Source organism: Ammospiza nelsoni, chromosome 16 (assembly GCF_027579445.1).
Source record: "Ammospiza nelsoni isolate bAmmNel1 chromosome 16, bAmmNel1.pri, whole genome shotgun sequence".
Taxonomy (NCBI): domain Eukaryota; kingdom Metazoa; phylum Chordata; class Aves; order Passeriformes; family Passerellidae; genus Ammospiza; species Ammospiza nelsoni.
This window is the reverse complement of record NC_080648.1, coordinates 18,379,766-18,393,357: the sequence shown is the minus strand read 5'-3', so window position 1 is coordinate 18,393,357 and position 13,592 is coordinate 18,379,766. Positions and strand designations below refer to the sequence as shown.

The 13,592-nt window shown below is 50.2% G+C and overlaps 1 protein-coding gene across 1 annotated transcript; it reads left to right on the top strand.

Moving 5' to 3' along the window:
• Positions 1-2,710: 2,710 nt before the first annotated feature.
• SPRY4 (sprouty RTK signaling antagonist 4) lies at positions 2,711-12,977 on the top strand. Its single transcript, XM_059483761.1, has 2 exons — positions 2,711-2,739; positions 11,468-12,977. Exon 2 carries the CDS (start codon positions 11,513-11,515, stop codon positions 12,404-12,406), a length of 894 nt encoding a protein of 297 aa, XP_059339744.1. The 5' UTR covers positions 2,711-2,739; positions 11,468-11,512; the 3' UTR covers positions 12,407-12,977.
• The last annotated feature ends 615 nt before the right edge of the window (positions 12,978-13,592 follow it).

Genomic DNA, 13,592 nt, shown 5'->3' with positions numbered 1-13,592 from the left:
ACAGGCATCTCCAGCTCTCCCTGTTTCAGAAGGGTCCAGAGGAGCCAGGAATCTGCAGAGTGCAGAGCACCCACCACCTTCACGCTGGGCTTTTGCCTCTGGATCCTGATCCAGAGCCAGCGCATTGGCACCAAGGGGAAGAGCAGCTTGGAGGAATTCACACACAATTCCAAACCCACACGCAATTCCAAACCCAAAGCCATGTATTCCTGAGCACAGCAACCAGGCTAAGGTCTAGCAAGAAACACCTTTGTCCATAGGGGAGAATTAGCCAAATCATGTTTTCAGTACGTCTTAAGGAAGAGATGACTTAGCTCCAAGATTTACAATCTCCTAATTCTCTGCCTGAAAAGGTTTCATCCATCCCCAGCCCTACCAGCAATATTCCCCTTTTCCCTCCCCAGAGCCGCACAGCCAGACCCCATTTCCTCCTCGCTCCTTCACACCTGGACAATAATTGTTGTTTCCCCTTTCGGTTTTATTGCCGGGGGTTCCAGGAGGGCAGGGCCGGCAGGGCAGTGCCCGGGGCTGCTCTGGCAGTGCGGGCTCGGGCAGCAGAGCGGCTCTGCAGGGGCCGGGGCTCGCAGGGAGATGCTCCCCCTGGAACAAAGGACTTCCCCCGGGCATTGTGCCCGCGGCCCCGGAACACAGAGCTCGGCATTCACAGATAAAAGCCTTGAATTCAGAGCGCTTGACTCTCCCACTGCTGCGGCGTTACAGAACACTGGCAGCACTCAAATCAAGGTGTGGAATTTATCCTGTGCCAGTGTTGTAAAACGATGGGATCAGAGATTTTTTGCGCTCAGGAATTTGAGTCTCTCGGCTTTGAGTTGCTTTCCAGCACGACGATGTTTTTTTCACCTTTTCTTCTATACAAGCTTTTTAAAAATCACATTTTCTTCCATTATCTTTCCAAAATCATAGACATCTAATTTCTCTGCCTGCCTCTCCTTCCAGCAGTACTTCACTACAAAGAACACAACCACTAGCAAAGCAACATTTTACCAACCTTCTCCTATTTATTTCCAAAAGCACCCAGCTGATAGATTTGAAGGCCAGTAAGATTTTATGCAACCCTCTGGAAAAGCTGTTCTTTAGGGAGTCTCCATCTTCCATCCTTTCCTTGTTAAATTGCATTTGCCCATGACCCACAATACGGCTCCCACTCAGAAACGTGTCTGCCCTCGGAGACAAACACCCCTAAGGAAATGATCAGCCTCAGAGCACTGCTCTTGGAGGGAGAAATCCTTCCCTGAGAAAGAAATCTGCCTGGTTTTGTATTTGCGGTAACATACATTGTTTGTATTAGCACTAAATAAATAAACAACGGGGTTTTATTCAGTGTTGTGCAAGCTTTGAAATATACATGCCATAAACACGGCAGGAAATGAGCAGGGCCTTGCTTTGAGCTCTGCAGATGACTCCTCGCAGATATTAAAATACATCATTAATGCATTTTCAGGAAAGCAACCTGCCTGCGAGGCTCCTGGGGGAGCGCACGGCCCGAGGCCCCACCTGCGGCCGCTTCCGCAGCAGCTGCAGCCGAGACCCGGCCTGGGGCGAGAGGAACCGGAGCGCGGAGGGACGGGCAGGGCTGTCCCCGGCACGGAGCAGCGGCGCTGGGCTAAGGATGGGTGGGAAGCCCGAGGACCTGGCTGCGGAGCGCTGGGAGAGGCTCCCCAAAAACCTAAACACGGGCAGGGCTGCGGAGCTGGGAGAGGCTCCCCAAAAACCTAAACACGGGCAGGGCTGCGGAGCTGAGCAGCGCATCCATGGCCTCACGTCCATGAAACGGGAGCAGCTGCTGGCGCTGGGTGGGTGTGGGGAACCTGCGGCTCTACCCCACCTCCTCTGCTCCTCAGGAGAGAAAAGCCACGAAATAAACCCACAGGTTGCACATACATCACTCTGAGGGGGCTGTGCTCGCGTTTTCACCCAGGCGCTGCCACAGGCGCCAGGCACAGGGATGGACACGGGTGTGTGACGGTGCTGCGGAGAACGGAACGAGCCGCACTCTCAGCACCGGGAAACGAAGCCGAGCGCTAACGATGGGAGAACCGTTCCCATCGTTTCACTCGTGGTCACACACCCCAAAGCGGGGATCGCCAGAACCTCCAGCCGAAGGTGCCCCTGTCCCCCCCCGGCTCCCGGCGAGAGGCGCTGCCGCCCCTCGCCCGCTCCCGGCGGGGTGCGACCCCCGGGGCGGCGGCCGGGGATGCCCGAGGGGCCCGGGGCACCCTCCCGGCTGCTGCCCGGGATCGGGCCCGCGGGGCAGGGGGCTCGGCGGTGCCCCCCGGCCTCGGGTGCCCCCCAGCCCCGCCGTTACCTCCAGCCCCGGGCGGGGGGCGCGGTGCATGCGCAGCTGCCGCTGCCCTTCATTCATAAAAAAAAAGGGGGAAATAAAAAAACCCCGGGAGCCGCATCCGCGCTCCCCTCCAGCCCCCATTCATAAAAGGCAGCGGAGCATGCGCGCTGCCGCCGCGGTGCCCACCCATTCATAGAGTCGGGCGGCAGCGCATGCGCACTGGCGGCCGCTGCCCTCCCATTCATAAAATAGCCATTTTCCCAGGCAGGCGGGCGGGTGCAGCGCCGCGGCCGCCGCTGACAGCGCCGCGCTCGCAGGTCCCTGCCCGCAGCTCTGCCGCTGCTGCCAGCCTGCTCCCGGGTCCGGCCCCTCGTCCGCCTCGCCTGGGGGATTAACTCGCCTATGGAGAGATGGTCCTAGCTGAATTATTTAAAGTAAGTACGAGATCGGTGCTTGCGAGCAATTGTTAAAATGTTTTAAGTAGAAAAAAGCCAAGCCTGCTCCCCGAGGGAAAATCCTGCGCTCGTTCTAGATGTGTTGGACTGCTCCTTACAGATCGCTGATCAGGAGCATATTTCTGGCGATGACTTTCCTAACAGTGATTAGCTATAATTATGTACAGTGGAGAGCTGCCTGGTGCTTCCCAGCCCAGAGGAGACTTGGCATTCTGGAGAAATATCCTGTTTCTTGCAGAATTTCCATTTGTGTCCCTGCGTCTCTGATTTATACCTCTTTTCTGCGTTCTCCCATCAACATCTGCATTTGCTGTACTTATATGGCAGGCAGGTTTCAGCACACTTGGGTCGGGTTTGTTTGCAGGCTTTTACAGCAGAATAAGTGGCTTTTTTCTGCTGATGGGATGTCTTCTCCTTCATCCCTCCTTCCTTTCCCGAAAAGGAGCATAAATGCATGGTCACCTGGGCTGACAAGTAGAATTGGATCTTTCTTGCTGTGGAATGGATTATCCGCATTTCCTCTCTTTTCCAAAGCCCTGTCTTGTGAGTGTCAAGTAGTTTTCAGCTGTCTCCATAATAGGACACTTCAGAAATCAGCCACTCATGTGTCAGATCTTTCCTGCATGACCTTTGCTCTTCAGCATTTTATTTCATACAAGCCTTTTTTTTATTTTTTTGGCCTCAGTGCCTTATTCCATCACTGTTCTTCCCTGTCTTGCTGTACACTTGTTTTAAATCTGGATGGATGCTGTATTTTAAAGGCTAGATGAGTAATAAAAATGTGTATCTGGAATAACTTCATCTAATCCATGAAATATTTTATGTATGGAGGAAAAACCTGTGCTGGCTGCTCCTTCCTACCAACTGCGTAGCAAAGATAAGCCAGGATTTTATTTTCTGGTACCAGTCCTGGCGTCACAGGAGAAAGACAAGCCTGGAGACGACATGTTCTGAAAATTCATTATCAGGAGGGGAATGGAAAAAGCAGAAAGGGGCATGTAAAAGGCACAAAGGTCTTAGAGGAAAGCAGGACTGGGAATGCAGACCTTGGAAATGGCAGTGCAAAGGAATATCACGGGGAAAAGGCTTCCCTCTTTCACCTCCAGTTACCAAGGGTCTGATTGCTTCATTTCAGGCTTTTGTAGCCCCAAGTTTTTCTTTAAAGGGTGAGGGAAAGAATGAATGAGAAAAGGAAAAGCATCCCTGCATTATCCAGAGTGGAAAAGGCACGTTCTAGATTCTTTACAACTTCTCCAGCTGCTGCCTTTCCTCCATACCATGCCAAGGGGACAGCATGGCAAGAAATTGCAGTTTAATTAGGTAAAGAGGAACTCAGCCTTCCCAATATTACAGCTTCCCCTCTCTGCCTTTATTTTGGGTTAAAGAATAAAGCTCCAATTTGTGCACGGAATCACAATGATCCCGATGACTGGCTTCCCCCTTGTCCATATAAAAATGAATGATAGCAGGAGGAGGGGTTGTTCTCAGTTATTGGAACCCCACTGGGGATGTCTCGTTGATAAATGTGCCCTTTTCCATGGGCTGCTGTGTTTTCCCTTGCTGGAAGGGACTCTACATTGGGATGATAAAATTAAAAGGACCATTTCTGAATACTGCAGTCCTTTTGAAATTCTCCATGAGGTATGTGCAGGGGAGAAATTATTTGTTCTCCTCCTGAAACAGCAAAACAAAAGCTGTTTTCCTGGAATCATGACTAATTCCCAAACCATACTGGGGAATGCAACATCTCAAAAAGCAATTCCTACCCTCCCAAAACCAAAATTCTGTTCTCAGACTTCGGTGAAATAAAATTCACATTCCTTACAACACTACAGCAATAATTAATTACCAGTTCTGACAGTTTTCATAAAATTAAATGTGAAAGAAAAAAATTCATTCATCACATTGCTATATAACTTCTCAGCTTCAGCCCAGTAGTAAAAACTGTGTTTTTACAGGCAAACAGTTGCACAAGTGTTGTTTTTTTTTATCCTTTCTCAATGCAATTTCCTCAAGAAAATCTACAATCCTTCCAATAAGGTTATCATTTAGTACCATTAGCTAATAGATCATATCTGAGCTTAGTTTTCTGACCTTAAAATAAATGTTTTTGTCCAGTAAAAGGCTTTGACTGAGAAATCCAAATCCCCAGAGATCTGAATGCTAGTGGGCCAAAATGTGCTTTATTCACTCGCACCACAGGAACAGACTTTAGCTGGACAGAGACAGCTTCTTGGAAGTCTACAGGTCTCATTTCCCAGCTCCTGAATTTCCACACTCTGGCAAGAATTTAGTGTCTCGTTTTAAAAATGGCAGGTTTCCCTAATAAGCTTCCTAATTTTTTTCCTGCCTTACTGCTTGTAGAGAAGATTCTAGCTGGCCTTAGCTAGATAAGGCTGCTAAGGAGGGGAGCAAACAGAATGAATGTCAATATTTTGTTAATATTAATACACACTTTAGTGGAAAAAAAGCATTTTTTTTCCTTTTTTTTGAAGCATTTACAGCTCGACTCAAAATCCAGCCAGCCGAACTCAGTCTTAATGAACTCCAACCTTATGAATTATTCTTAATCCCACATTAAAAACATGTGCTTGCTGCAAGGTCTCCTTTGACTACCTCTGAGAGTAGTCTTCCTCATTAAAAGCTTTAATTGAGCCCTTTGGCTTGCCCAGGAGCAGAGTGTCCCCTGTCACCACTGGCAGGCCTGGGCAGGGGCACGTCCTTAATGCCAAACAAAGGCAGGGGCAGAATCTGTTCCCTTGCCTGCAGCTCCTCCTCTGCAGGGCCCCGGGGAGCAAATCCTTTATTGATCACTTGGGGGGACCTTGTCCTGTCCCCCAGCACCCTGCCCTGCCCAATGCTCAGGTGCAGCTCTGCACAGCACTCCCAGAGGAGCTTTTTAACCAAAAAATGCTTTTTAAGCGCACCACCAGAGGAGACAGGCTGGTGGTGACAGGTCAGATTTGGCACTGGCTGCCATCGATTCTGAGCTCTGCTGCCTTGCACAGGCCTGGAAATGTTCCTGCCCACCCCCGGCATGACACCGCTTCCAATGTTTTGCTTTCAATTATGATCGTTTCCTGTATTAAAACTAAATATTCTATGCTTTGTTGTTTTCTTCCTTTTGTACTGTATTTTCAGAATATGTCCCAGACAGCAAAGAAAATAAACCGATTTCTGCAGTGCATTTACTGCAACTATTGCTGCCTCTGTGTCAATGGGTGACTGTCACAGCTCTGCCACAGACTCATTCAATTTTTGCATTGACAATGGAGTCACTGAATGGTTTGGGATGGAAAGGACCCTAAAGCCCATCCAGTGCCACCCCTGCCATGGCAGGGACACCTCCCACCATCCCAGGTGCTCCAGCCTGGCCTTGGGCACTGCCAGGGATCCAGGGGCTGCCCCAGCTGTGCCAGGGCCTGCCCACCCTCCCAGGAAACAATTGCTTCCTGTAATTTAATCTAGCCCAGGTCTAGCATCAGTGCCCCAGAGCAGGTGTGATCCCTCTGCAGTGCCAGGATTCAGAGTTGTCTGGTCTGACCCAAAGCACATCCCCAGATGAGCAGCTCAGCTCTTACCCTGTCCCAGTGCAGGGCTCAGCCTTCCATCAGTCCATGGCAATTTCTCCATCCCTTCTTCACAGAAACTTGTGATGCTTCAGCAGTTGGGAAATTCTTGGAAACCTGTGATTGAAAATTCATGTTGAAGCATCAAATTGGCTTTATTCCCTTTACAGTCGGACTTGGCAATCCTGAAGGTCTTTTCCAACCCTACCAATTCTAATATAAGAAGGTGGCTTTTTGTGCACGGTGCTCCCCATGCCCTCAGCACCACTACAACCATTTTAATTTGTAAGATATAGAATACATGTGATGTTCCTGGAGGTGCCACCAGCCCCTGGCAAGGGACAGCAGCTCCCTGATGTTCCAGGGCACAGCCAGGCTCCAGAAAGGAGCCACCAGGGATGTCACAGGACATGGAGGGGACAATCCAGTGCCAGCCACCCCAGGAGAAACCTTGTTTTGCTGAGGCTCCTCCTGCCACCAGTGCTGTCAGACACAACAGAAGGGACAGGCTGCTCATGAGGTGTAATTAGGTGTAATTAATTAGAGATGAGTGGCCCCTGATCTGGAGCACGAAGCTGACAAGCACAGGAGGGGTTTGGTGGCTGCATCACTTCCCTGCCCACCCCGGGCTCTCTCAGCCAACACACCCAAACAGCACATCTGGGGCTTTTTGGTTTGCTGTGACATTTGAATTCTCTTCAGACATTTCTTGTGTCCAAAAAGGATTGGGCAAAACTGTGGGGCCTTCTACCTGGTGCTGGCTGCAGAGGAGGAGCTCAGGGAAGCTTTTCCCATTTTCCTGCTGGGGATGTGGCAGCTCTGGGTTGCCCAGGATTGCTTCCACATGGGACCCTCCTCTGGATTTAAGTCCCTTACTCTTATTATTCTTTTATTACCACAAACATCTAGAATATTGTTAAACATGTGAGAAAGAGCTTATTAAAATTATTAACCAGTGGGTGACTCAGCTAGTTATGAACATTAGATATTTCTGCGCTCACTGGATTTTTAAGTCAAGATCCATTTTGTTTTTCAGTTACTGGAAGATTTGTTGTCCAACTCTACTCTGAAAATAAAGATATCAGAACCTTATTCTTTCCAAGCTTGTTCAGAAGACATTTATGAGAATGAGTTTTCCTGAGGGTTTTCTTTCTCATGGAATTGCCGACAAGGACAAAATGATGTAGGCAAATCCAGAATCCTACTAAAACATAAAGTGCCTTTTGTTTCAATTTCATCTGATTTCAAAACCCTACAAAACTTTTGAGTCTGAAATAATACCAAAGCACTTTACAATAACAGTTGGTTTCCTACAACTTTAGGACTTGCAATTACCAGTACAACAGTAATTTTAAATTGGCCATATCTTGATGAAGAGATGGAACAAACACTGCAACACGTGTATGAACTTGACTTTGGAGTCCAATTTTACTCCCTGGGAAGGAAGTATATTTTGACTTGAAAATTGTATGTGGTGAGTGACTGTACAGTCATGGGGGAAGAGAAATTTTTTTCTGCATGGGAGTTTGCTGCCTTGAAAAGAACCTCATTGTTTGCCTCTAAAGAATGAAAAACTCCCTGTATAAGAAGATAGTCAAGAATTTTTCTTCCTGTTGTCTACTTTAAGAAAACTATCTGTACAGTGAATTTGTGCCTGTGTTAATGCTGTGATACATCTGTAATTACCTGTGATCAAAAATTAATTAATTTTGTGTGCTGTATGGCTTTTTTTCCTCAATGGAAATGCAGTTTGTAATCAGGATTAGTGCAGTGGACAGCAAAGATCCCTAAGGTTGCACCCCTCAGCTCTTGTGCTCTGTCAGGGTCTAAAGCTCTGCCAGGTTACCCCAAACATGAATTTTGTTTTGGGATCTGGCTGGATAAGCTTTATAAATTCAGTTTATAAAGCTTATCCAGCCAGATAAGAGCAGAGCACACAGACACACCCTGGAGCAGAGCCCAGGGCAGAGGAGCCTCCTGGCAGGGTGAGCAGCACCCAGCTCACTCCACTCTGCACCCGAGGGGTCTGACCTGGATCTGTCACCAGCAATGTCCCTGCACTGCTGGAACTTCTGGTGACAAGGCCAGCAGCAGCAATGGAGTCATGGTCCTTGGAAAATTCCATAAATATCAGAAACATTTGTCTGCGAAGAGCAGTTAACTGCAGAAACCTCTGCTCAGGAGGGAGAGGGCAGGGCAGAAAGTGAAGGACCACGTGTGCAAGCACCAAAACCTGCCAGGGTGCACATCTGTGGTGGTTTAAAGGTGGTTTTGATTGAGCCAGAGAGACATTGTGGCCAGAGCAGGGGGCTGGCAATGGGGAGAGATGGGTCTTGTTTGGCTGTTTCCCCTCCACAGGTTTTATCCAAGTAGATCCTGTGCCCACCTATCTTTGAGTTCACCATGTGAACCAGGCTTCCCTTCTCCTTGTCCTGCAGAAATAGTTTGTCTTTTTAATAAGACAATTTGAAACTGTACTACAATGAAAAAAGAGGATGAAAAACTTCTATCCTTAACTCTCCTGATGTGTGGTGTCTAGTCCAGGGTCCCTCTCCTTTCTGTGGTAATTAACTGAAATCTTGATTAGCATTATCTCAGATAAGCCATCTTCAACATCTGCCTGCCTGAGACCCCGTCTGTGCCCGGGGCTGTTTGAGGAGTGGCCTGGCTCGAATCCTTCCCCAGATTCATCTGGTGACACCATTCCTGTGTGATGGCACCACTGGCCCTGGCCCACGGCAGGCTGGGCACTGCAGAGTTAATGCAAAGCCTGAGTGGCACCTGCAGGGACTCCCACAGTGCCACCAGCGATGCAGAACCCCCTCGGTGCCACCCTGGGGACAGGCAGCACCAGGGCTGGGGCTGAGCCCTGCTCCACACAGGGCACCCTAAAACAAACGGTTCTCCATGGATCCAGGCGAAATCTGGTGAACAGAGCAGATTGCTGAGAGCTGGCACCAAGTGGGAGAGGGCAGAGAGCCCTGGAGAGGCCACGAAGGCAGGGTGAGGAGGAGCAGACAGGCTGGAGCACCCTGCAGCACTGCCACCATTTCCTCCAGCTACCTTCCATCTAAGATCAGCTCTGCTGCACTTACTCTTGGCAACCAAAACAGCTGCATCTCTCTCCTTAAAAAAAAAAAAACAGTGGAATCAAAGTCTCCCTGCAAATGTAACACACAGCCGACACAGAACTGATGATTTTGCTAAACTCTGACTTGCAGCAAATACTTTTTATATCATGACACTGGATTCTGATGCACAAAAGAAAATCAAGTTCTTTTCCCTCTGCATGCACCATAGTTGTCAGAATCATTGCTTCTCTTTGTTTTATACATACAGTAACTAGGAAGAGATGCTTTATAAACCCTCTTGTTCCTCCAGTCAGGATGTCAATGAGCTATGAATAACGAAATAAAAAAAAATCCAAATGAATGGCTAAGACCCAGCAGAGAATTTTAACTGGGGAAGAGCAGCAGCATCAGGGCTGCATGACAATAAAGATCATTACTGCTAATAGAGCATTTCTTCCTGCTGGTGTGGTGCAGGGCACAGAGGGGCCTGGACCCTGCCTGTGCCACCCTGCCTGTGATCACCCTGCTCTGGCTGATCCCGGGGGCACTGGCACTGCTCCAGCCCCAAATGCCAAGTGATTCATCAAAGCAACGATTTACAAACGCAAGGGTGGACTCTGGTGGCTTTTCTCAGGGGGTAAAAATGGGCTTCCCTTCCTTCTCCCAAGGATGTGGAATCAGTTGTTGCTCAGATTTTTGTGGTGTTGTGTGTGTTTTAGGGCAGATGTGCTCACACACATTGACACACACACACTTCTTGTGCATTATTTGGTTGTAGCTGGATGCAGTTTTTTTCCTTTTTCCCACTGCTGTGATATTAAAAGTCACAAAATCACAGAATCATTTAGGTTTGGGAAAGACCTTTAGGATCATCGAGCCCAGCTGTTAAACCAGCCCTGCCAAGTCCAAATCTTTCACGCTGCTGGAGAAGGTTAATTTATTTGTTGAACACAAACAACTGGCAATGCCTTAAGCTGTTCACTGCTTCCTTTTTCTTGATACCAGCAGCTTTTCCCCTCCTGCGACCAAGGCTTTACTCACCCCTTCTTTCAACTGATCTCCAGCATTATATTATTTATGAATAAAGGTCACCCCGTGAGGAAATGGCACATCTACTAGAAAACAATGTGCACTTTCTAAATTTGAACCGAGTCGTTTCCGTTCTTTGATTTAAGTTTAGTTACTTCCTGTGGTTTCTTGTCCTACGCCACTGCTGAATCTTTGGATTGACTCCAGGATAAATTGCACTCTTTCAATGAAATTAGAAACTGCGGCACCGAGGGCTCAGCCAGAGCCGCTGGTAAACAGCACTTCAGCTGGATATTAGTGCACTTAGTGAGCTGCACGAGTGTCTCATTACCTGTGTGAGGTGATGGATCCAGCCTGAGCGTGGGGCCGCTCCCCTGGGAGCTGCACCCTTGGCTCCCAGCCTGGATTTACCCCAGACAAGGAGCTGAGCCAGCACTTCCACCTCCCCTGGGAGGGATGAAGGAGCCTCTGGAACCAGCAGCTCCTGATGGAGAGAGGACTCTTCCTCACCAGAATCAATCCATCCTCCCACGGGCAGGTCCTTGGTTAGCAAGGACAGGTGCTCAGCCCCACGCTCAAAAGCACCTTTGTACCACGCCAATGCTTCCACAAGCCACAATCCTGCATCAGGTTTTTTAGGGAACAGGGTCAACTGGGGAAAACCTCCAAAGTTTAGAGAAATCATTGCAGGAAATTTGCTGACAAAACCACATGTGAATGTACACCAGTAGCCCCAAGATGTTCCTTCCCTCAGTAAAGCCATGAGTGGGCTCTTCAGGAACCTGCCACCCTCCCAGGGCTGGAAGAGCTATAGATGATCAAGGTCAGAGACAGGGACACGGTAGCAAAGGAGGAGAGAGGCACTTTGTACCTGAGTGCTCTGCCTCCCTTGGACACAAGTTTACCTTACAAGACCTTCAGCACAGCAACTAGCCTCAGCAAGGAGCCCTTTTGGGCTGGGATTGCAGGATACCACAATAACAATGTGCTCTCTCTCTCTCTCCCCCATCCCTTTTCTTTCTCCTTCCCTTCTCCCAGGACACTTAAGCACAGAATTCCCTCAGCAGCCAGACTGATTTCTCAATGGAGCCCCGGATCCCTCACAACATCACCGTTGTCCCCAACTCTGTGATGGTGCAGCCCTTGCTGGACAGCCGGATCCCCTACGGGCGGCTGCAGCACCCTCTGACCATCCTGCCCATCGACCAGATGAAGAGCACCCACCTGGAGAACGACTACACCGACAACCCCGGCGCTGCCCAGCCGCCCGCCCAGAAGCGTCCCCGAGCCCCCCACGAGCCGGGCTCGGCCGGCCAGCCCCCGCAGCGCTGCGAGCAGGACGTCACCCACCCCTGGATCTCCTTCAGCGGGCGCCCCAGCTCCATCAGCAGCAGCAGCAGCACGTCCTCGGACCAAAGGCTGCTGGACCACATGGCCCCGGTGCCCGTGGCGGAGCAGTCGTCCCCCCGCGCCGTCCGCATCCAGCCCAAGGCCATCAACTGCAAGCCCCTGGAGCTGAAGGGCCCCGTGTCCCAGGAGCTGGACAAGCACTTCCTGCTGTGCGAGGCCTGTGGGAAGTGCAAGTGCAAGGAGTGCGCCCTGCCCCGGACTCTGCCCTCGTGCTGGGTGTGCAACCAGGAGTGCCTGTGCTCGGCGCAGAACCTGGTCAACTACTCCACCTGCATGTGCCTGGTCAAGGGCGTCTTCTACCACTGCACCAACGAGGACGACGAGGGCACGTGTGCCGACCAGCCCTGCTCCTGCTCCCAGTCCAACTGCTGCGCCCGCTGGTCCTTCATGAGCGCCCTGTCCCTGGTGCTGCCCTGCCTGCTCTGCTACCTGCCCGCCACCGGCTGCGTCAAGCTGTCCCAGAGATGCTACGACCGGGTGAGCCGGCCCGGGTGCAGGTGCAAAAACACAAACAGTGTCATTTGCAAGGCATTGCCCGAGAGCAAAGGGGCAGAAAAGCCCTTTTAACGGTGGAGTTGGGAGGATGCTCCGTGGAGCAGGGTAGTGTTGGCTCTTTTTAATAACCTGTGTTCTGAGGAGAGCGTCGGCCTCTTGGCTTCGGGGAAAGCGGAAGGAGCTATTTCCACAAACTGAGGCACTTTGGGTTATTCAGGGTTTTTGGAACTGGTCGCAGCTTAAAGAGATGGGGCCAAAGGAGGAATGTTAATAACGCAGAGCGAAGGCTGCAAACCCATGTACATCATGAAGTACAGCTGCTGAAAAACTCCCAGCTCGGAGGGACGGCTGCTCACCAGGCCTGCACACCACAGGAACCATTAACTGCTCGCTTGGCAGGCACTGCCTCACAGCCAATCCCCATTCCCAGCTGCAAAAAGCTGCTTTGAATTCACATTCAGGGCGGGCTACTTGCTTCCTGTCTCCTTCCAAACCCCAGCTCGCTCCCAGCAGCCTGTTGAAGGTGATGGGGGAACTCCCTCCACCCTCCTTCGCTGCTAGACGCCACTCCAAGGGCTGGTTGCACACCAAGTACGTGTCTCTCAAAAGCTTTCTGTGTCCCTCAAAGATTTTTGGACCAGAAGTGAAGCTACATTTCATTTGTTGATGGGTCTTCTGCCCTTTGGGTGTATCCCACCCAGCCCCACTGGTCTGGACCCTCTTTCTAAAGCAAGATGGTAGCAGGGCTGCTCCTCCCAGGAGGAACTGCAGCGGGATGTGTTCAGGCAGTTGTACCAACACCGGGTCCTCCTGCCTGTAAGCTGATCTGTGGCATCAGGTTTCACTCGATGGAATATGAGTTTTCCCTCAGCAGAGCAGCCCCTGTGCAGGAGGAAGGGGCTGATCCCGTTTCCCCCAGGCCCAGCTGGCTCCTGGTGCAGAGCTAAGGGGATGCAACTCCCTCCACAAAGCAAAGATGAGCAGGGTTTGCTCCTCTAAACCTCTTCAGCTCTTGCAAGAAGTCCCACAAACCTAAGTGTACGATGCACATAGATGTATTTTTCTAGGGATCTCAATCCAGTACCTCCCCTCCTGGAACAAGCTCTTCTTTGCTCGTTAGATACTGGGATTTGTTTTTGTCCTGGGGGTGAATGGCATTTGCTTGAAGTACGGCACATTCCCCCACCCCTATTGCTGCTGTTTGACTTTTGCCTCTTCTGTACAAAAGTGTCTTTTTCAATGTAAAGAATGCTTTTAG

Excerpts from the sequence above, each read along its gene's own strand:
- SPRY4 (XM_059483761.1), top strand. The coding sequence starts at position 11,513 with ATGGAGCCCCGGATCCCTCACAACATCACCGTTGTCCCCAACTCTGTG.